Source organism: Varanus komodoensis, unplaced genomic scaffold (genome assembly GCF_004798865.1).
Source record: "Varanus komodoensis strain SLA01 unplaced genomic scaffold, ASM479886v1 scaffold4, whole genome shotgun sequence".
In the NCBI taxonomy this organism is placed as follows: domain Eukaryota; kingdom Metazoa; phylum Chordata; class Lepidosauria; order Squamata; family Varanidae; genus Varanus; species Varanus komodoensis.
This window is the reverse complement of record NW_025335941.1, coordinates 58,316,021-58,337,423: the sequence shown is the minus strand read 5'-3', so window position 1 is coordinate 58,337,423 and position 21,403 is coordinate 58,316,021. Positions and strand designations below refer to the sequence as shown.

Genomic DNA, 21,403 nt, shown 5'->3' with positions numbered 1-21,403 from the left:
CCTTGTGATTGCACTCAGAGAGAGGAGCCTCGTTCCTCCCTTCAGTGCCTCCTGGGATAGCACATGGAGGACTGAGAGAGGGGCAGATGGTGGGAGGGAGCTCTGTTATCATCATGACCATGATCGAGGTAGAAAAAGCTGATGTGTGGAAGCCATGTGGGGTTGCTTGTTGTGACATGATCCCAGCCATTGCCTCAGACAAAGCAAATGGCGTCCCCTTCAAAAGGAAAGGATAATTCAGTTAATGGGAAACCCAATATGGATATCAGGATGCAGCCCATAATACTCCCTTCAAAAGAGAAAAGCGGGGAGGAGTTTTAAAAGATGCTCTTTAACATTTATCAGCATCTCCCTCTATATATATATATATATATATAGTTCAGCAAACACTCATTAGCCAAATTCGTTTGGACCTTGGGGTTGTGTCCTACTCATCTTCCTCCCTTTCACATCACCCCAGATTGGTACTTTCAGACCTCAGCCTTATGCAAGGAACCTGCCTGGGAGTGGGAGCCTGTCAGATTCCCTGGGCTCAGCTCCCGCTGGTCTGCTTTGCAGTGGCCTGGAGTCCAAGCTCCTGGCAAGCATCCCCGTCTTTTCTGGGCACCCACCAGGAATCGAGTGCAGTGGCATTGCTCCTGGCAGCAGTAGGCAGGGAAGAAGTTGGCTGCTGCAAAGGGCACCTGGCGCACACCAGCCCTGCTGCTGCACCACTGCCAGTAACAGGAGGTGAAGAGGTCGTCCCCACAAATGGCACCTGGCATGTGTGCACACAGTGGCCTTCTTTTCTGCTTGCTGCATAGCAGTAGCAAGCAGGGAAGAATGCCGGTTGCACGGCTGAGGGTCCACCAGCATTTGTAGACTTTGTCTCAGTTTGGATCTCCTTGCAGGACTAGGCTAAGCATGAGAAGAAGTCCATGGATCCTGGAGAGGTGGATTTTGAAAGGTCCATCCCAACCCTAGTGCACAGCAGGAAAGGTGTGACAGGTGAGTCCCCATAAACCCCTTACCGCAGCCACTTTGGTTGGTCCAGGTGAGCTTCGATATGGCCTGGCTCACATGGGTAAGGGTCTGTCCACAGACCTGGACCAGGGTTCCTCAGGTTGGTTTCTTGCAGCATTCAGGGCATGTAAGCATAGCTCATCAGCAATGCCAGTGTAATTATGATGCCCCCTCATGTATGGACATCAGTGCAGCAGGTGGCATAATTAACAGGGTGGCCCTAGCAAGCTAAAGCACTGAGGCCAGGAGCTCTGCTAAGCACTACTGCACAGTTGCCCCCCAGTTTGGAGGAGTTCCTGGCTTACAACTTCCTTGACTGCTACATTCAAGGGCTGCATCAAAGGTAGGCTTGGCTGGGCACCTGCCAAGGGCCCACATCCAGCAGGGGCCCAATGAAAGAGCCCCCTGTTCTTGCTCCTTGTCAGAGGAACCACCCACTGAAAGCATTTCAGCCTGGTCTGGACTGAGCCTCAGCTTGTTAGCCCTCATCCAGTCCACAGTGGCAACCATGAACTGGTTTAGCACACCTTTTGTCACACTTGTTGAAGATGGAAAGGAGAAATGGAGCTTCACACCGCATCAGCATCCCAACAGCAGTGAGCTCCAAAACTCTGGATGAGCCCACTCAGTGGTTTCATGAAGATGTTAAATAGAATTGGGAACAAGACAGAAGCTTGAGGAACCCCACACTGGAGCGTTCAAGGGGCCAAGCAATATCCCGCAAGCACTGCCTTCTGGAGCTGGCCATCCAAGTAGGAGAGGAACCACTGCAACGTGGTTCCCCCCACCCACAACTCAGTCAGCTGTCCCAGAAGGATACCATTCCCAGTGGTATTCAAAACCACCAAGAAACCCAGGAGTACCAATAGGGTCACACTCTCACTGTCTCCTCCCAACAGAGCTCATCCTACAGGGCAACCAAAGCTGTTTCCATGCCAAAATCCAGCTTGATCCCGAGATGAAATGGGTCCAGACAGTCTCATGCAAGAACACAACTCACTCAAGGACCATGCCTGTGAAGGGAACCTTTGCCACCAGGCTCAAAGTCCTGCAATCTTCTGGGTCCAGGGAGGCCTCCCCACTGCCTCTTCCAGGTGGCTTAGGTCCATTCCACCTTTAAAGCTTTTGTGGTCCCAGAATTTTTCATCAGGCAAGATGTTCAATGAAACAGGGAAGACAGAAATAAAAAGTGCTTGATGTTCAAGCCATGGGGCCCGCATCCGATTACTGTTTGTAGCTGGAAGCCACAGATATTCCACTTAGGATCGTAACATACTAGCCTTTCCAGCCTTTTGTCATTCTGGGCTGCCGTGGCATCACAGAGCAAAGCCCTCTAGAAAGTGGCCAAGGAGGCAGTTGAAGCATCAGCCATTGAAGAAAAGTGCACCTGACTTCTTCCCAGGAAGAGCTTCATGGGAAACGGGGGCCCAATGCATCAGTCCGAGATCTGTGCGTGTTTTTCCCTTTTTCTTCTTTTAGACTGTCAGTCTGATGCAGGGACTATCTCAATAGTCATCTTCCTCAGGTACTTTAGGGAACGGTGGGGTAAAATGTTGTCACCAAATAAAGCGATGAACAAAGCCTCCAAGGAGGCAGGGGTGGCATCAGCCGGCAAGGCAGGCTCGTGTCTGCCAGCTCCTCCAAACAAAGGGAGGCAGTGCCAGGCCGTGAGCCTTGGCAGAAGGACAGGACTTGGAGCCAGGCCTGCAAGAGATCATTCTGCGCTCCCTGCCTTCCCTCTCCGCACAGCCAGCAGGAGGAGTCGAGCGCCAGAGCGCGACTCCGGGAGGAAGGACTTCGCCCCGGGCGCAGAATGCGTGCGCGGGGCTGCGCCTGGAGAGGAGCGGGCTGAACCCAGAAGTCGGGGAAGCTGGCGGACCGCAGAGGGATGTGGACCGTCCTGCGAGCTGCCCCGGAGCCCACCTTCTCGAGCCGCGGCAGCCGGATCCGCCGCTGGGTGCTGAGGGTGGGGGCAGCCCTTGGCATCTTCCTTCTGGGCTTCCTCATCGGTACAGTCCAGGCTGAGCGAGCTTCTTGTCTCTGCAAGAAAGTGCTGGTAGAAAACGAGTGATGTGGCGTGTGGCATGTGGCGCGTGAAGAGGGCATGGCATGCCCCGTCTAGGGAGAAAGTTCTTCCCCGGAAGCCTGCGGGAGGGGCGGGACAGGATTCCGGCGGTGCGGGCTCAGGCCTGGAGAAAGTGAAAGTTCCTTCTGTTTTGGAGTGAGATAAGACAGACCTTTTCTTCGCGTTTGGGGCAGGGGACGGTGCTGGTTTTGAGCTCTGGCAGCAGTGAGCTGCGCAAAATGTTGCTGGATCGACAGAAGTATTGGTGGAAGAGACTAAGATCAGGAGGCGTGGACAGCATTTCTCAAAGAAGGCGGGAAGATTCATGGAGGAGATGTCCATGAACAGCCCTGTCGAAACGGAACCTCCATGTATAGAAGCAGTCAGATTCTGAGCAAAAACAGTTGCTTCTTTGCACGGCTTGGGGGCTTCCCACAGGAAACATCTGGCCAGCTGCTGCTGGGAAAAGAGCATTGGGTGAAAGCTGCAATTTGTCTTCCCCCCCACCCCCCCACCCCCGCTAGTAAGCCCCATAGAATTCAGTGGCTGTTCTATCTCACAATGGGACTTTCCTCCATGTAGGCATGCATAGGATTCCTGAAGGCAGATCCTGGGTTTGATTCCGCAGAGCAATGCTTGTGTTAGGCTGAATGTCTGTCTCTATGTGTTAAAAGCATCTAAGTTCTGTTAAATGAAAGGGCAGCCGGGAGGCAGCAAATAAAACTTCCCTGCTTCTTCAAATCAAAAGAACTGTTCTTGCTTCTTCTGGTTTCTTCTTTGTCCTCTTCTTCCATCCCCTGCTGCCTCCAGTTCTGCCATCCAGAGCTCTGGACTGCCTGGGCTGGACCCTGGGGTCAAATTCCGGGATTCCACAGTCCCAGAGGGTGTGTGCATGTGTGTATCCACACGCATGTGTGCACGCATGTGTGACTAAGGACCCCCTAGAGGGATGCAGATGAGGGAGGCAGTGTTGGAACACAGCTAATCACAGCATCCCTTTTCATTCTTATTGTTCAAAGCATTTGAAACTCTGAGTGGCCAGATAGGTGTGTATATGGTTACAGTGTTCATTTTATTATCTGACTGATAGATGGATTCTTTTCTACAGGATAATGTTGCTTATTCCCAAGTAAACATCTTTAGCATCTGGACAGCAGAAGCAAGCACAATTGAATCCTTTAGTCGCAACCAGGCCATGATTTAAGGGAGACTAAACTGTGAACCTGCATCTGAGCAGAATATTTCCTTCTCTGTTATTTTAAAAACCAGGATCAGCAAACTGCATTTTCCTTCTTTTCTGTGTCAACACCAGGATTACAGAAGCAGTTGCCAAGTACGGAACAGTGGCAGGAAGGGGGAGAAAGTAACAACAGGTGTGCTTCACACCCAGAGTCATTGCCCACAAGTCACCTAACAGGGGTGTGTGTGATAAGCCCATTAAGTCCAGGTCTGAAATGGAAATGATGCCACTGCAGGATTGAGTACTGTGGTTTGAGTAAGCAGTGGTGGCTAGTGGTGAGAGCATGGTGTGGGGATGGGGCTTCTGGTCCACACTCAGCCACGAAGCACACTGAGTGACTTCAGGCCAGTCACTGCCTCACACCTACCTAGCAGGGTTGTTGTGAGTCTCAAATAGAGAAGGATTATAAAAGCTGTCTGGGATTTCCTGCCAAAAGGAGAACCAGAAGGCAGGGTATAAACATACCATGAGAGCAGGGCTGAGCTGTCATGGATAGGACATGTCGGAGGGATTCCATTCATAGGGTCACCATTAAGACAGAGATGACTTGATGGCATATAACAACACAACTGTGTGTGTGATTAGAGAGCCCTTCTGCATGCAAAAGAGGGCGTTTTGCAAACTCAGAATAATGCCGATGTTTAACATTCTTTATGGGAAAAAAGTGTTTTTCCTAAGGGGCAGCCCCCCCCCCCCCATGTGCACAAAACATCTTTGAGTACAGCAAGGGTCAAATGCAGCCACGGAGTGGCTGTGTTGGGCTGGAAAGGAGAAAGCATGGGCCACCTGGGACCCATGGCTGGGATTGTTGGCAGGGGGGACCTCGCACTGCAGCTCTCAGTTGCAAAGCCAGCTTCTCGTTGTTATTTTCATTGGGCCCTTTGCATAGAGTGTGCTAGGCAAATGCGCCAAGAAGTGCGGTTTGTCACACCGAGGAGCTTTGGATGCATGCCGGGAGCACAACAGAAAGGGCAGGAGAGAGAGGCAAGGCCCCATGCTTCTCCCCACATCCCTCCTAATGCCTCAAACCATGGGGAAGAGTTGAGACGGAACCGGCATCTAATACTTGTGGGAGGGGAAATAGTTAAGGCCATGTGAAACTGTGAGGATCAAAGGTGAGGGAGCGCACTCTCCATCCTGCAGCAAATTGGCACATGACTTACCCTTAAGCCACCTATATTTTGAGCTTGCATTCTCAGTTTTATCAGTGATTTATCCCTTCTGCCCCCATGGGTGAGGAGGCAAGGCCAAGAGGGCAAATCACACACAGACAACATGGGCAGCCTTCACTTCCACAAAAGACAGGGTTCCCTTTCAGAGTTGGAAAACCTATGCCAACCCAAAGGCTGGAGTCTGTTCAGGAGATGCCTGTGTTGATGGGGGCTTCATCCAGGGAGGGCAAAGGTATAGGCTTGAAAACCTAACGTATTCCCACCCCACCATTGTAGTTTCAAGCCAGTCACTAAGCCTTGGAAGAGGTCTTCGGAGTTGGAGGGGACCACACAAGGCAAGAAACCTCCAAGGGATCAGAGGTCTGGAGGAGGGAAGTTGGGCAGAGAAAGGGGTGTGGCCATCCGGGAAGCCCCAGAGGGCTGGATTGGGGCCCAAGCAGGCCAGGTGGGAGCCTGAGGCATCGGTGCCCCACCTCCACTGAGAGCAGTGTCCTGTCCAGTGATGGTATAAAGCTCAAAGGGCGCTAGATCACCAGTTGCCTCTTGAGCGTCTCCTGGTGTTCCTGACCACAGCCCTTCCTTGCGACTGCCAGGCATTGGACGGTTTCCCACATCTTGAAGGAAGAGTAGCCAGGTGGCCTATTTTTTTTTTTACAGAGGACAGTCCTCTGCTTAAAAGGCTGTCCAATTCCAGTTGAAAGAGCTCTATGCCCAGTTGCCCATCAAGAGTTAGTCCCTAGGTAGCTGGCTGAGCAGGTGGGCATGCAGGTTCACCTGCTCAGTCTTTCACCTTGTATCAATATAATGCTGTATTTCTACATGCACTGTAATACTTCTTTCTAAATATGCATCTATATGTGTAAATCAGCCTATACAAATTTTAAGCAAACTGCTGTCCTCTTTTTTCAACTTCTTGCTTTTTGATTTGTGAATAACTACACTAATAGATTCAGTCTTTTTGTTGATTTCTTGCAGCATATTAGTAGCCTGTGAAATTCTGGGATTAGCCTGTGTGTTTGTGTGCATGTGTGTGGGAAGAAGAGGAGGAGATGGCTTTGTAGCAAATTCCTGGTGTTGGTGTATGAACTCTTCGCGTGGTGCATTCAGTATTTCTTATGGTATACTGCGTAATTGTTCATGTAGAATTAATTCGCTTGGTCTACCTTGCAGGATGGGTGAGCAATAAACCTGCAGAGCACTTGCCAATGGCAGGCGTTCACGAGAAGATGAGGAAGGCCTTTATGACGGAAATGAAAGCCGAGAACATCAAACGATTTTTACAGTAAGCAAAGCACACCTCTTTGAAAGGGGTTTTGGTTTGATTGTTTAAGGGTGCAGGCCAGTGGGGATGCCTGTATGTAACCCATTGAACTCAGAGGATTGCAGGCATCCTGTAGGAAGAGGGAGGGAAGCTGAAGGACTGCCAGGACACCGTGCCCCTCAGGGGGCTGATCCCCTCCCTTTCCACCACCGGGAATGCCCCTAAACCAAGCTTCCACCCTGCTTCTTTCTGCATGGGCTGTGAGCAGTGGTGGAGAGGCTTCTCCAGGGACAGTGCCCCACCTATGACATTGGAGCAGTTTTCTGGCATCGGAGCTAGGCCTGCAAAAATCCTATGTCTCTCTATGTTCCTACATCCTTCTAGATGCTGTTGAGGGGCTACAGAATTATGTTGCAAGAGATTTAGTTATTTATTCATTCATTCAGGTGTTTTGGGGGTATCAGGGCAGCATCTGCCAGGTGTATGAGATAGCAAAATAAAACACAACGAAGCCATAGACAAATATCAGCATTAACAATAACTCCAAAGCACAAGAAGCAGCATAAGGAACTAAGCCAACCAAAGATAGCACTGTTGATACCGTCAATGGGCAGTGGCTACATTTGCCCATGTCTTGCTCCCAGGAACCCTTCAGGGTAGTTGCCACCACAGAGAAGGCCCTGTGCCAATTTCCCACACACAGTGACCTTCCCCTGGTAAGGGGATGTGACAAAGAGCGTTCTCTGAAGATCTTAAGAGAGAAGAAGATGTTTTCTCTCCTCTGAGAATCTGAGAAATATTTTGCTGCCTAGTGATGAGAAGAGCATAAGCACCAGCGTATGTTCTTAAACATGGGTTAAGCACGGAGTGTAATGATGGTGTAGCATTCACACTGCAATCCTTGACCCATAAAGGGGCCTACAACTTTCCTCATGTCCCAGTCAGCCATGCCTAGCCAGCTATACTAGATGGGGGTATAATCCAATAGGCTGGAAGTCCCATTAAACCCAGTGGGAACTACTTCTGAATAGACATGCATTTCTATTAGGCAAGCCACCATCTCTCATCTTTAACCCCATCCCTTCTTCAGTATGGAAGTTAATAATACTGGCCTATCCCACAGGGTTGTTACAAGAAATACAATGAAATAAGGGTGTGAAGAAGCTTGACAATTTAAAAAAACCTATGCGAAGTGGGCTATCCTTAAAGGATGAATTGTATTGCAAAATTCCTGGGCTGGAGCTTCAGGAATTGTTCATTCTATATCTGTGTTTATTGTCCCTTAAACAATAATTAACCTGGAAGAATTGCAGGGATTCGCTCCTTTAAGAACTGAAAAAAGAACATTATCTAAAGCTGTCTCTCTTCAGTGAATGTATAAACTCTCCCCCCTCCTCTGCAAACTGGAGATAGAAATAGCTTTTTTTGAGAGAGAGGGAGAGAGGGAGAGAGAGAGCTGAAAATTGTAAGATAGAGGCTGTATTGTCCATGGTATGCACACTGATTTCTTTTGTCTGGTCAAACCCTAAAAAAAGTTGTGATGGGCATGCAGTCCTGAACTTAGAAACACAGAAAAAGAGTGAGTCAGAAGGGGTCTTCTGGGCCATCTAGTCCGACCCCCGGCTCCAGCCAGCTCCACTCATGACATGCATGCTTGTGGAACTTGTGGAACTGCATGTGACTGACTGGACCATTTCACAGCCATTCTATCCTAGCATCTCCCAAATGCAAGGCCCTTGGTTCACTGTCTGCCATTTTGGGACAATTGCCTTTAATATGATGCTTCAGGTGCATTGTGACTTATGTCAGGAGTGAGCAAGCAAGCAAGCAAGCTTCCTCAGCCTAATTTCATAATCCCTCCGCAAGGGATTACCTGAAATGTCTGATAAGAGTTATCTGTCTTCTGGCAGCCTGCTCGATGGGGAGGAAGAACGAGAGAGAGAGATGGGAAGCGAGAGAGAGAAAACGGGCTAGCGGAAAATGAGAGCTACAGGAAAAGGAGTGGCAGATGGAGAGAGAGGAACGGGGGTGACCCTGCCCACTTTTGCATCCAGCTCCTCCCTCCTCTTGCAAGCTCCACCCTCATGCTCACTGTATTTGCATAAATTTTATGCAACTTTAATTGTGGAAAAATATGACCAAACAAGTGTTTCCCTTTTAGAGATCTGCATATTAGAGGGGTAGGCATTTGTGCATTTTGGGGAGTGTGAATGCTTGTAACTGTGGATTTGTACAGAAGTATATAAGCACATTTGTGCAATATCTGATTCTGTCAAAAGCAGACAATAGAAGGAAAGGTGCTTGAAAATCTGTGAAACATGGGCAGGCCTGAACACACATGTCTACACCTCCGTACCCGCTTAGAGTAACTTTGCGTTGTCTGGACTGTGCTTCAGTTGATTGCCTGTGATCTAGTGTATTGCCAAGCACTCTGCCCCCTCACCTGTGCTAGACAAAAAGGAAATGTAGACTTAAGGACCATTCCTATGGCCACTCATCCTCCACACCATCTTAGAAACCACTGGATGCTCTTAAGCAGATATCATCTCTGACCGCTGCTGCAAGCCACAAAGACCCCGAGGGGTATGTTCCTTCTCATTGCAGGAGGTCGATTGCACTGGAATAATGGCAGAGCCAGGTCCAGAAATAGAATTTATGGGGTAACTTATCCTGAGTCAGGCAAGAGGAAAGGCTAGAGCCATGTTTCCCATGCAGAAGGTGCCAGGATCAGTCTGAGCATCTTCAGGTGAGGCTGAGAAAGGCACATGGTCAATACAGAGACACTTTGACTTGGCAAAGGCAGGTACCATTGTAACCTGAGAGACAAGTGAAAGGAGATGGGTTCCAGTTTAGTAGAAGTATGTGAGAATTTATCCTGACATTTTGCCCTAGTACTTAGAGATTTAAAAAAATCAATTTTCTTTCAGGCTCCAGAGATGGAGATGGAGAAGACTCTAAAGAGACTTTCATGAGTACTAACTTCTCTCTCTCTCTCTCCCGCTCATTCTCCTCCTTCCATCAGATCAAAGGATGGCGATTCCAACTCATGGGAGCCACCTTAGCTCAGGGTGTCACCCAGCTGTGGGTTGTAAGACGGGAAGTGCAGATGTTGTTAAATCCATTCCATCTATGCTTTGCAGATCATCTGCACTTTGGTCATATTTTTCATTGACAGAATCATTTTTCTCAATACCCAAATTTGCATGCACTTTGGAAAGTGCGCACCTGCACAAATGTGTATTTCCAAAGCTGTGCATTGGCATGAATGCACAAACCCCCTCCCACATCTATATTTTCTTCCTGTGGCCTTTGGGGGTATAAACACATTTTGGGTCAGTTGGTTTCTTCCTGTATTTTTCATATTGGAGTACAATTCGAAAAAGTAAACAATGGGTCTTCAAGACCATATGACTCAGAAAAAGTTGCTTCGTTGCAGAGTGCATGGGTTGGATTCACCAAAGTATGAACTCGTTAAAATCTGTAGAGGAACTCTCCAGTGTCCCTGGTCATGCCCATCGTTGTGAAGCCCTCTTCTGTTTCTCATCCCGACTTTCGACATATCAGTAAAATAGCAAATACGTTTCCTTTCGCACACAGATAATTCCCCACTCCATTTTTCTTCCTAGCAATTTCACTCGGGAGCCTCATTTGGCAGGCACGCAGGCGAACTTGCACCTCGCTGAACAAATACAAGCCCAGTGGGAGGAATTTGGCTTGGATTCAGTTCAGTTGGCTCCCTACGACGTTCTGCTGTCCTACCCAAATGAAACAAATCCCAACTACATCTCAATTGTTGATGAAAATGGGCAAGAGGTAAACCTTTCCTTTCTCTTCTGGAGCATTCAACAGAGAAATGACGCTACATTGGGGAAAATTAAAATGGCCGTTTGTAGACCAAGCTTGCAACAACAGGAAGCAATTTCTTTAAAGTACAGAAGGACAATTAGTGCTTTTAAATAATGAAGGAATAACAGCTAAAATAAATGGCCTGAGACTAGAAGATAAGAAAGTCCACTTTCTCCTGCACAAACTTGGCTGTAAATTGTGAACATCGAGTATGGTAGGAGGAGGCAACTTCAGGGGCTACAAGGGCCAAAAAGGGACATTATACTGTTGGGAAAAGTGCAGAAAAGGGTGACCACAATGATTGATGAAGTGGAGCAGCTTCCCAAATAGGAAAGGTTGCAACACCTGAGGTAGTTTAGCTTCAAGGGAGAGGAGCCCTGATGGAATGCACAAAGTGTACATGGTATGAACGGAGTGAATATGGAGATACTTTTCTTCCATAATGCCAGAATTCCAAGGGGCCATCCCATGAAGCTTGCTAGAAGGAAATTCAGGACGCGCTAAAGGAAGGACTTCTTCAAGCAGTGCTTAGTTGAACGATGGACTTCATGTCTACAAGCTGTCATGGTGGCCACCCACTTGGAGAGCTACAAAAGGGGGTTAGGTGGTTTCATAGAAGAGAAGGCTATTCATAGCTACTCGACCTGCTGGCCATATGTCCCCTCCAGTATCAGAGACAGTATGCCTATGGACACCAATTGCTGAGGAACATGGGTGGGAAGGTGCTGTTTCATTCCTGTCCTGCATGTGGAATCCTGTAGGCAGCTGATGGGCCACTGTGTGCAGCAGCTGGATGGACTTCCATCTGACCCAGCAGGACTCTTCTTAGGTTCCTGGGATCCTCCACCTGGGTCTACTCCTGAATGTCACGTCTGACAGCAGCAAACCAATCGGGGTACATTGTGCTCTAAAGCTATGCTGGCTTTTTACTCCACCTTGTGGCCAATTATTTTGCTTAATTTTCACTTAAGGCCAAGTTGTGGCTTGTGACTCACACTCATTCCAGCTTGCTCCCATCTTCAGGTATGAGGAGCACCTGGGAAAAGATCTCTACCACAGAATCATGAAAGTGGAACTTCCTCCCTAGACACTTTTGCCCAGTGCCTACTTTATCAATTTTCTGGTGCCTGTTAAAAAAAATAAGTTCAGAAAGTTAAGAACTGAAAACAAACTGTGGTTGACCAGACCAAAGACCTCTCTAGCCCAGCATGCTGCTCTTGGTTCCTTGGCTGAAGCTCAGCTAATTCTCAGGCGTGGTCTGCAACCCAGACTCTAACCAATGCAATGCAGGGATGCAGCCCAGATGGCCAGGGCATGCTGAGAGTTGTAGAACCTTTCCCTGTCTACTCAGATATAGGATTGTGTCTTCAATTGGATTGCATTCTTAATGCATTGCCTCCTCTTGTGCCTGTTCTTCACTGCTTAGGTCTTCAACACCTCATTGTCCGAGCCTCCTGCTCCAGGGTATGAAGATGTCGGAAATGTTGTACCACCCTACAGTGCTTTTTCAGCCCAGGGCACACCAGAGGTAGGTGGTGATGGGAGAATCAGATTGGTGTCCAACATACTGTTCCATATACAACCCTTTATTGACAATGCAAGCATACCCTTTGGTTCCAGGTATGAGTTGGACGGACTCCATAAAGGAAGCCGCAGCCTTGAGTTTGTATGAACTGTTGTTGTTAGTCGCGAAGTCATGTCCAACCCATCGCGACCCCCTTCCTCCAGGCCTTCCTGTCCTCCACCATCCCCCGGAGTCCATCTAAGCTCATGCTGACTGCTTCAGTGACTCCATCCAGCCACCTCATCCTCTGTCGTCCCGTTCTTCTTTTGCCATCAATTGTTCCCAGCATTAGGTTCTCCAGGGAGTCCTTCCTTCTCATGAGGTGGCCAAAGTATTTGAGTTTCATCTTCAGTATCTGGCCCTTCTAAAGAGCAGTCAGGGTTGATCTCCTCTAGGACTGACCGGTTTGATCGCCTGGTGGTCCAAGGGACTCGCAGGAGTCTCCTCCAGCACCACAATTCAAAGGCCTCAATTCTTCAGCACTCAGCCTTCCTTATGGTCCATCTTTCACAGCCATACACTGCAACTGGGAAAACCATAGCCTTGACTCAGTATGAACTGAGATGGGTGTAAAGGGCAGAACATCTTGAAGGGCTTTCTTTCCTAGGGTCACCTTAAGTTGGAGATGACTTGATGGCACATAACAAGAATGAACCTTCTCTTAAGCATTGACATAGCCTGGGGTGACAGTGGGGTTGTGACCTTTAACAGCACCTTCAGTGACATCTTCAAGGTACTGGGTTTGTGTCACACCCCTTCTGCTTAGCTAGGAGATAAAAGAAAATAGGGTTTTTTTTAAGGTTTTGGAATGTGGCCAGAAAAGCGGCCTGGCCCAAGACATGTGTCTGCTTGAAGCAAAGTAGCAAGTGAGGCCTTTTTTCCAGCTGAGATTCATGTTTCCCAGGATCAGTTAAGCTATTCTGGCACCTGAAGCAGAACATACCAGACGTGTCTCTCTCTGTTCGTGGCAGTAAAACTGCAGTGATAATAAATGAAGCAACTAAAAACTTGCAGCCCTTTTATGAAATCCGAAATGAGCTGCCTGCAGCAGCTGCTTAACTCCAGCAAGCGGCTGGGCCAGCCTTGTCAGAGAGAGATGAAATGCCTGAAGGGAGGGGTGGGAGCCGGCTGGCCAGAAGGTATGCAAAGATATGCAGTGCTGTTTTTGCAGGGAGGGGGTGAATGGTGTTAATGGAAAGGCTTGCCACCCCTGTTGATAGGCTCAGTTGCCGGTTGGGTTGCAGACAAAAAGAAAAACCAAACATAACCCGAATCCAGTTCAGAGATCTCCACACCGGCTTTGTGTTCATGTGCCTAGCTGGATGAGGAAATGCTGGATGAGGAAATATACCGGCAATGCGTGTGAGGTTGTCTTCTTTGATTTAACAGCTTAAGCTTTAATTCATGCTATGCTCTGTATTAAGTATTTTGCACCTGAGGCCTGCATTTTCAGAGCAATGTGGCTATTGATTTGTAGCCCTTTCTGGCTACTAAGTTGTACTGATCTGTAGCCCTTTCCAATGCCCAAGCCCATGCCACACAGCTGATGGATCCCTGCCCCTTCAGCTTATCACCTTTCCTATATTTTCATGGCAGTTCAGTTTCCCACTTCCCTAAAAGCTGGGTCCTCTAAGCTCTAATGAAGAAGTGGTGGGAATATAAGGTCCAAGAGTTGGGCATCAGCTGGAAAGGAGGGACCTCACAGGGCCACACAGTCTTCAAGGAGACTTTAGCCAGGAAGGAAGCACTGTAGAAAGACCCAGCTTGGTGGAGGGACTCGGTACCTCGCTCAGCTTGGGAAAGGTGACCTGTGGCAGAGGCTGCCAGTGCAGTGACATTGCTCTCTCAGGTGCTCTAACCCAGGGAACGAACTGAAGCTTATGAGGTTCAGCGTTATGCAGAGCCTGCCTGGAACTTTTGCTTCTTGCGTGTAAGAGGGCACATCCTGTATCCTGAGGCAATGCTTCTTGCTTGTTGTTCGCATAATAAAGATAAATGACTAGAAACAGGACTTGATGGCTTGACTACAAAGAGAGACAGAGGCTGGGGCTAGATGGACTCAGCAGGCACAGAATGGTGGACAACTGCTGAAAGAGTTACTGAAGATTCCTGAAAAAGATGTAAGTGGGGGTAGAATAGGGCAGTGAGGAAAGGATGGGAAAGAGTCGCAGTGATGGGCAGCCGGGGTATTGAACTGCCCAAAGGTTGAGTTCCATAGACATGGTGGGCATGTCAGGAGCGGAGCCTGCTGGAGTTGGGGGTCAGACTAGATGGCCAGGGAGACCCCTTCTGACTCACTCTGTTTCTATGTTTTCATTTCATTGAAGCTTGGTCTTGAAGCTATTGCCTTTGGCATGTTTTCCCAACTTGCTCGTGTGTTAAACTACTTAAGCTGGTTGGAATGGGAGAGCAGAGATCTTGAATTAAAGAAATGCATTTTATTTGATTTCTTCTTTTGGATTTTTGTCTTGCCTTTTGTGAGGAAAAAAGAGGGATGAAAGAAAAAGACATTGGAATGGAAAGCGCCTTGCCTTTTCTCTCCTTCTTCCTCTCAGCTGCGATTCTTCTGCAGCCTCTGCTTGGGGAGGTGTTTGCTTCCCCCACAGTCCTATGATGGCCCCATCCTGAAGCCAAGGACCTTCTGCATTTCCCTCCTCCCCACTCAGCTTCTTCCACATATAAACCTGTGTCATTTATCCTCCAGGGAGAGCTGGTGTATGTGAACTATGGCAGCATCCAAGACTTCCACAGATTAGAGCGTGAGATGGGAATCAATTGCTCAGGGAAAATTGTCATTGCCAGATATGGGAAAATCTTCCGAGGAAATAAGGTAATTAAAATAGTGTGTCCCCGGGGGTCTGACCTATATCCTTCAGACACACAGATAAAATGTGTAGAAATGTGAGCTCTGCTCTGATACTTTTGAGTTAAGACAATTGCGATGAAGGGGCAGCTCTAGAGGGAAATCTGAACTGCATAAGTAGAATTCTGCTTGCATGCCAGGACTTTCTCCTCCTGTCCCTGCTGCAGGTCCCCAACCCGCTCCTTCCTGTCTGGGCTAGGTAGCCCCTGCCAAGCCTCTGAAGCAAGTTCTGGGGCTACACTAGGGAGGAGGGAGAATTTTCCCCCTCCCCATTCTGCTGATCAAAGCCATTCCATCACCAGGAAGACTAATTGGCTCCCACCCACAGCTTACAATGGCCAGGGCTGCTGCCCGTTCTCACACCCTCCGCAGAACTCGTGTGTCCTTTGCCAGCTTGGAGAAAGGGAGCTGGACAGGAATGACGCCAGCCGAGTCCCCGAGCTCACGTGCCGTTTGTCATACCAATGGCCTCCCTCACCCCACTCTTTTCTCCAGTGGGAGACTGGATGGACAGGTGAATCTCCGTTGTTCTCTCCAAACTTGGATTCCTCTAGTGGGGATTTCTCAAGCCCAGGGGAAAAGGGTTGGAAGTGAAATCTTACCTTCCAAAGGCACTCAAAGATGCTCCACAGACCAAACTGGGGAACTCAGCAGGCTGGAACAGCTGGGCAAGCTGTTCTGTACCTCTGTAATAGAACACACAGAGATCATGGACTTAAAGGGTATAATCGCATGTGTGTTTAAACAGAAAAAGTCCTAAAACTCCCACATGGAACTTGTAGGACTCCCCGCCCAACTTTAAAATTTGCATAAGATTTCCTTAAATACATTAGCTTGCACATGACCATCAGGATCTGTTTACATCTAGCTGCCATGGATCCCTTCCTGTGCAGTCTTTCTGGAACTATAAAACCTTTGGAACAAGGTGTTAGGGTGACTGCAACAAAAATTCATGGGTCAAAACCATTGAAGCTGAGCTGTAGATGAAAATGCAGCTGGGTTCCAACATCTGAACACGCTTCCCCATCATTGTCCTTGCCCCACAGGTGAAGAATGCGGAGCGGGCCGGAGCCAAGGGTGTTATTTTATACTCTGACCCTGCTGACTCCTGCGCCCCAGGGGTAGAACCTTACCCGGCTGGCTGGAATCTCCCTGAAGGAGGAGCCCAGCGTGGAAACGTACTAATCCTGGATGGTGCTGGGGATCCTCTGACCCCTGGGTATCCAGCTAAAGGTGAGCGGTACTGAAAAAGAGCATCGGACAGCTTTTATTCCTCCCTCTGCAAAAATAAAATAAAATAAAATCATCCCATGGGTACCATCTGAAACAACCTTTCCCAACCTGGTGCCCTCTGCATGTTTCGGACTTCAGCTTTGGGAGATCTGGGTTCTAGTCCCCACTCAGCCATGGAGCCAACTGGGTGACTTTGGGCCAGTTGCTCACCCTCAGCCTGACCTCCCTCACAGGGTTGTTGTTGTGAGGATAAATGGAGAGAAACTGTAGAACCCTTTAAGCCACCTTGGGTTCCTTACCAGAACAAGATATTAATTTAATGCAACAACAACAACAACAATAATTTTGATTATTCAATTATTTATTGTTTTAATATTTCTATCTTGTATTTTGCATTTGAATTGTTAAGGGATTTTACTATACTAAACAGTATAAAGTATCACAAACAAGCAGTCTTTTCTTTTTTACTTTCAATCATGAGCCAGCAAAGTTTGTCACCTTTGACTTCCCTTCTCTTGAGCTTGTTAATACCTCAACAAATAGGAACTATTAGGGCGATTGCTGGAAATAATGGTTGTGTTTTTCTTGCTCCAGAGTACACCTACCGCTATGATGAAGCACAGACTACAGCCCGCTTAAGCATTCCTGTCCACCCCATTGGTTACCACGATGCTGAGAAACTGTTGAGGTCAGTTCAAGTGAAGGGGGAACAGCTTTCCCAAATGCTGCATCCATGCCGTAAGGCAAACCTGTTTGTCGTGATGGAGACTGGCTGGATTGACCCAGAGCAGTTAGCCATGGGTTGCGGCAGGCAATGAAAGTGCTTGCCTCAAGCAGGACAGGGCCTTCCTGCCCATGTTCCCCAGCCACTGGTGCACGTAGGCATATTGCCTTGGACACTGGGAATGGCATGTAGCCATCAGGACTAGTAGCCACGGAAAGCCCTTTCCTCCATGAATGTGCCCAATCCTTTTTTTTTAAAGCTGCCCAGATTGCTGGCCATCACATCTGTTCCACTATGTCAAAGACTCTGCATGTCCTCTGATGCTTTTTGAGAACTGCATCATATCATGGATTTCCAATTTTTATTGGGCACTGGAGGGACCATGTGGTCCTTTTCTAGGAGAAGCCTATAAAAATGTTGCATTACTCAGCCTTCCCTAACTTCATGTCTTCCAAGTGTTTTGGACTGCAATTCCCATTAGCCTGAGTCAGCTTGGCCGAGGATCGAGAATGATGGAGTTAGAGTTCAAAACACATGGGGTTCAGCAGACTGGGGAAAGCTGCATTAAACTGTAGCAAGATGTACAGGAATATGCATTGCTTGTGACTGATGCATGCAAAGGTTTACAAGGAAGCTGTCTCTACGTACTTGAAGCACTCTTTTCTTAGAACAACCACTTTTAAGAGTGACCACGGCAGAAAACAAAGATTAAGAGAACATCCTGTGCTTCAGCATGTTCTTTAGTCTTTTCCCCTTTGTTTTCTCTCCCTAATGCCTTGCAAAAACCTTTCATTTGAGCCAGAAGAGGGTAAGGGACTGGGTGTCAGCCCTCTATGTTAAGAACAAAGACGTCAAAGATCATATTCTGAAATATATTTTCAAGGATTTTTCTCTCCTTTCGGCTGGATCATCAGTTTTATGATCAGTGTGACATATTCTGCAAGCATGTGGGATATGACTTAATTTCTTTCCCCTCCCTGGTTTTTGGGGATCCAATACACAGACATGTTTTTTATAGTGTGCAGTTCTAAACACACCTATGGGTTATTTTGCGTTCTGTTATAGCAACATATTATACTGTATTTTAGCCTACCCTGTAAAGGAAGCTCTCTGGGCATATGACATGATTCTTAAAAAGAAAACAAACAAAGTACACAGCAAGTATATTTGGCAAAGGAAATAAAAATGCAATATCATATATAGATTTCTAACATCTAAAATGCAGGAAAAGGGAAGCATGCTTACCTGGCATTGAAAAAGCAATGGACAGAAGGTGGCCCTTTTCAGGAGGGCCTTACATAAGCAGGATGCCACCACATTAAAAACAGAGTCCTCTTGCTAGTAGTCACCAGCCTAAGCTAATTTAGTGTGTGATCCGTTGCATGGTTAGAATGAGAAAAGTTTACAATTTCCAGCATGCCTCAGCTTCAGGAATGCTGGAAGGGCTAGGACTTTTTTTTCCGGTTTGAACACACATAGGATTATTCCTTTAGGCTATCTTCAGAGGATGGGGTGGCTAGAGGAGGTCACTGAAGCAGTTGGCGTGAGCTTAGGTGGACTCTGGGGATGGTGGAGGACAGGAGGGCCTGGAGGAAGGTTGTCCATGGGGGCGCGATGGGTCAGACAAAGACTTCTCTAAACAACAACAGAGGCCCTTCTGTAGGAACACCGAGAAGAAGGCCCTTGAAGATGACCTAAAGGTTCAGGTATCTCCATATGGGAGGAACATTCCTTTAGATTAGAACTGGATTTAGGCAAAGAAGGAAGGAAGGAAGGAAGGAAGGAAGGAGGGAGGGAGGGAGGGAGGGAGGGGAATAAAGTTCTTTCCTTATGATTGCAGACAAGTTGTGTCTGCATGTGTTTAAAATAAAAATAATCCTTGAATTAAGAATGCAACACTTTCATTTTTCAACAGGGACATGGGAGGGCGTCCCCCACCAGATGGCAGCTGGAAGGGAAATCTCTCTGTGGATTACAACATTGGGCCAGGCTTTAGAGGAGATTCTTCCAAAAGGTGTGGTGTGTGAAGGGGGATGCGATCTAGATTTTAAAGCAGAGGTGGGCAGAAGGTCGATTAAGATCTTAGTAGCTCTCCAGGTGGGTTGCAAGAGTTTCTGACTTCCAACTGCCCAACAATAGCAGCCACGAAGGACCTTTTGCTCTGCTAAATTAGATTGTTTAGACAGAATGGTAGTGATGGCCAACCGAGAGTGGATTTTAGTGTGAAAGAATCTGAGATCTTGGGTCTGATGCCACAAATCCCTGAGCTGAGCATATGCTCAGAGGAGCCCTTTTTTCAGTCCTCTGTATATGTCTGTCCAACCCATTCTTTTGCACCTGCATCTGGTAGGCTCAAATTTCTAGTAAAAGCCAAAGTAGCTCCCTTTGGCCACCTCCACCACCTAACATGGCCCCAAGAGTACTCAGAAACCAAATCTGATCCACAGACTGAAAGGAGTTTGACAGGATTTATTTGACTACAGCTCCCATTATCCCCAGCCAGCATGTTGGAGTCCTGGTTCTGAAAAGGATGAAGAAGGTGACTTCATTAAGCTGTTTCATCATTTACATAAGAATAAACACAGAATTTTCCCACCTTGAGCAGTTTTTTAAGGAGTGAAAACTTGATTTCTTAAGCCAGTGTTGCTTACTAACTGAATCTGCTTCTATCATTGCATTAGAAAAGTCAAAATGCACATCCACAGCCTGAAGAAAGTGACAAGAATTTACAATGTGATTGGCACGATCCGAGGCGCAACCGAGCCAGGTAAAGCTGTTCTGCTGCTTAGTTTCTCCCTGAGATCAAGCCAGCAGTGGGACACATGGTTGCAGGTGCAGAAGGTCCTCGGTGTACTCCAGCATCTTTTGCTAAGGCTCCCACCTGAAAACTGGGAGAGCCACAGCTGTAATCCCCCCAAACTAGATGGTCTGACATGGTACACAGCAGATTCTTTTCTTGCTTCCTTGGTGGAAGCTTGATCTGCAACCATTTCGCTTCCTTTGCTGCCCTGGGTGCTTCGGACACCGTCCAGTTCTTATTCTCTTTCCCTGAGCCCAAAGCATCCTTGGATGAGCTTTAGCCATCCATTCTCATGCATTGCACACCTGTGTAAAATAAATTCCCAACTCTGTTGCCCCAGACAGGTACGTCATCCTAGGTGGCCATCGTGATTCTTGGGTCTTTGGTGGGATTGATCCCAAGAGTGGAGCCGCTGTCGTTCATGAGATTGTCAGGAACTTTGGAAAGCTGAAAAAACAAGGTGAGCCTGCAGAAAGCATGATCTGAAGACCTGTTTTGTTTGTGTGATTGTCAGGATCTGCATCCTCTCATCCTTTTAATTTTTCATGGTAGCTGACATTAAAATTAAGCAATAAGATAATGCAATAATTAAAAAAGGCAGATAAGAAGAAGAAGCAGTTTTGATCCAGCAACGAATGAAAGCAATAAACTGATTAAAAGGCTAGATTAGATGTCCTAAAATCCAAGCAAATGTCATAAAAAGCTGAAAAGGTGCAAGGTTTCCATGGAATACAGCACTGACCTTTGGCCATGCTGGTTGAAGTTTATGGCAGTTGTAACACCTAAGCATCTGGAGGCCATCAAGTGGCATACCCTGGGCACAGGAGGATTATGCATGGATGTGGCTACAGGTAACTCATTTGTACATAGCACTAAAGCACAGTACTGCATCCAATGACCCATGTGCTCTCCCTCCCTCTCCCTCTCTGCAGTTTGCACAGCGTGAGATCTGACACTTTTCAACTAACTGCAGTGGGAATTATGTCCAAATCAGGAACTGTGGTTACTTTTGATCATGTTTTGTTTTTTTTGTTTTTTGTTTTTTCAAAAAGCCAACTTTAAACCATGATTGATCCTGGCTAGTCCAGAAAAAAAAAATTAAAACCATGCACAGTTGCTCTTTTCGACATGGGATCAAACCATGTTTACTTGAAAATGGAAGCAAATGCTTCCAAATGCTTGGCTTTGGGTATGTCAAATGAAATGTTGGGAGAGTGTGTGAGGACCTGTGATTGACTTTTAAGTCTAAATGAGCCCATGGACAAGCCTATAACTACATCAGCAGCTCTTGCTTGTACATAATCCTAAAAAATATAAAAATTCTGCACCAATGAAATCACCATTCTGCTACCTACATAAAACAGGTCAACCGAGGTGGCAATCCTGTTTGTGTTTACATAGGAGTAAGTCCCATGGAACTCAATAGGACTTATTTTCTGAGTAGATATTCATAGGACTGCACTAAATTTTTCATGATTTATTTCTCATGATGTTTTCTATATTAGTATTACTGTCAACTTCATATTATCACCTACTGTTTAGGAATATGTAATTCTGAGTGCAATCATGTGCGGAATGTGATATTCTGTACATCTTTTGTAATTTATGGTGGCTGTGAATTGTCAGGCTAACT

General features: G+C 47.2%; 1 protein-coding gene across 3 annotated transcripts in view; it reads left to right on the top strand.

Annotated features, from left to right (window-relative positions):
- The first annotated feature begins 2,811 nt into the window (after window positions 1–2,811).
- LOC123029330 (putative N-acetylated-alpha-linked acidic dipeptidase) overlaps window positions 2,812–21,403 on the top strand; it is a 35,307-nt gene continuing 16,715 nt past the window's right edge. The window contains exons 1-10 of one of the 3 annotated variants that reach the window (XM_044442200.1): window positions 2,812–3,011; window positions 6,650–6,761; window positions 10,367–10,553; window positions 12,013–12,114; window positions 14,855–14,980; window positions 16,060–16,246; window positions 16,841–16,934; window positions 18,886–18,984; window positions 19,652–19,737; window positions 20,111–20,230. In XM_044442200.1, coding sequence (XP_044298135.1) covers window positions 2,891–3,011; window positions 6,650–6,761; window positions 10,367–10,553; window positions 12,013–12,114; window positions 14,855–14,980; window positions 16,060–16,246; window positions 16,841–16,934; window positions 18,886–18,984; window positions 19,652–19,737; window positions 20,111–20,230 — 1,234 coding nt within the window. In that variant the 5' untranslated portion in view covers window positions 2,812–2,890. Of the gene's footprint in view, window positions 3,545–6,649; window positions 6,762–10,366; window positions 10,554–12,012; window positions 12,115–13,421; window positions 13,513–14,854; window positions 14,981–16,059; window positions 16,247–16,840; window positions 16,935–18,885; window positions 18,985–19,651; window positions 19,738–20,110; window positions 20,231–21,403 lie in introns of those variants that run through there. The other 2 variants (XM_044442201.1, XM_044442202.1) reach the window with 2 other exon arrangements.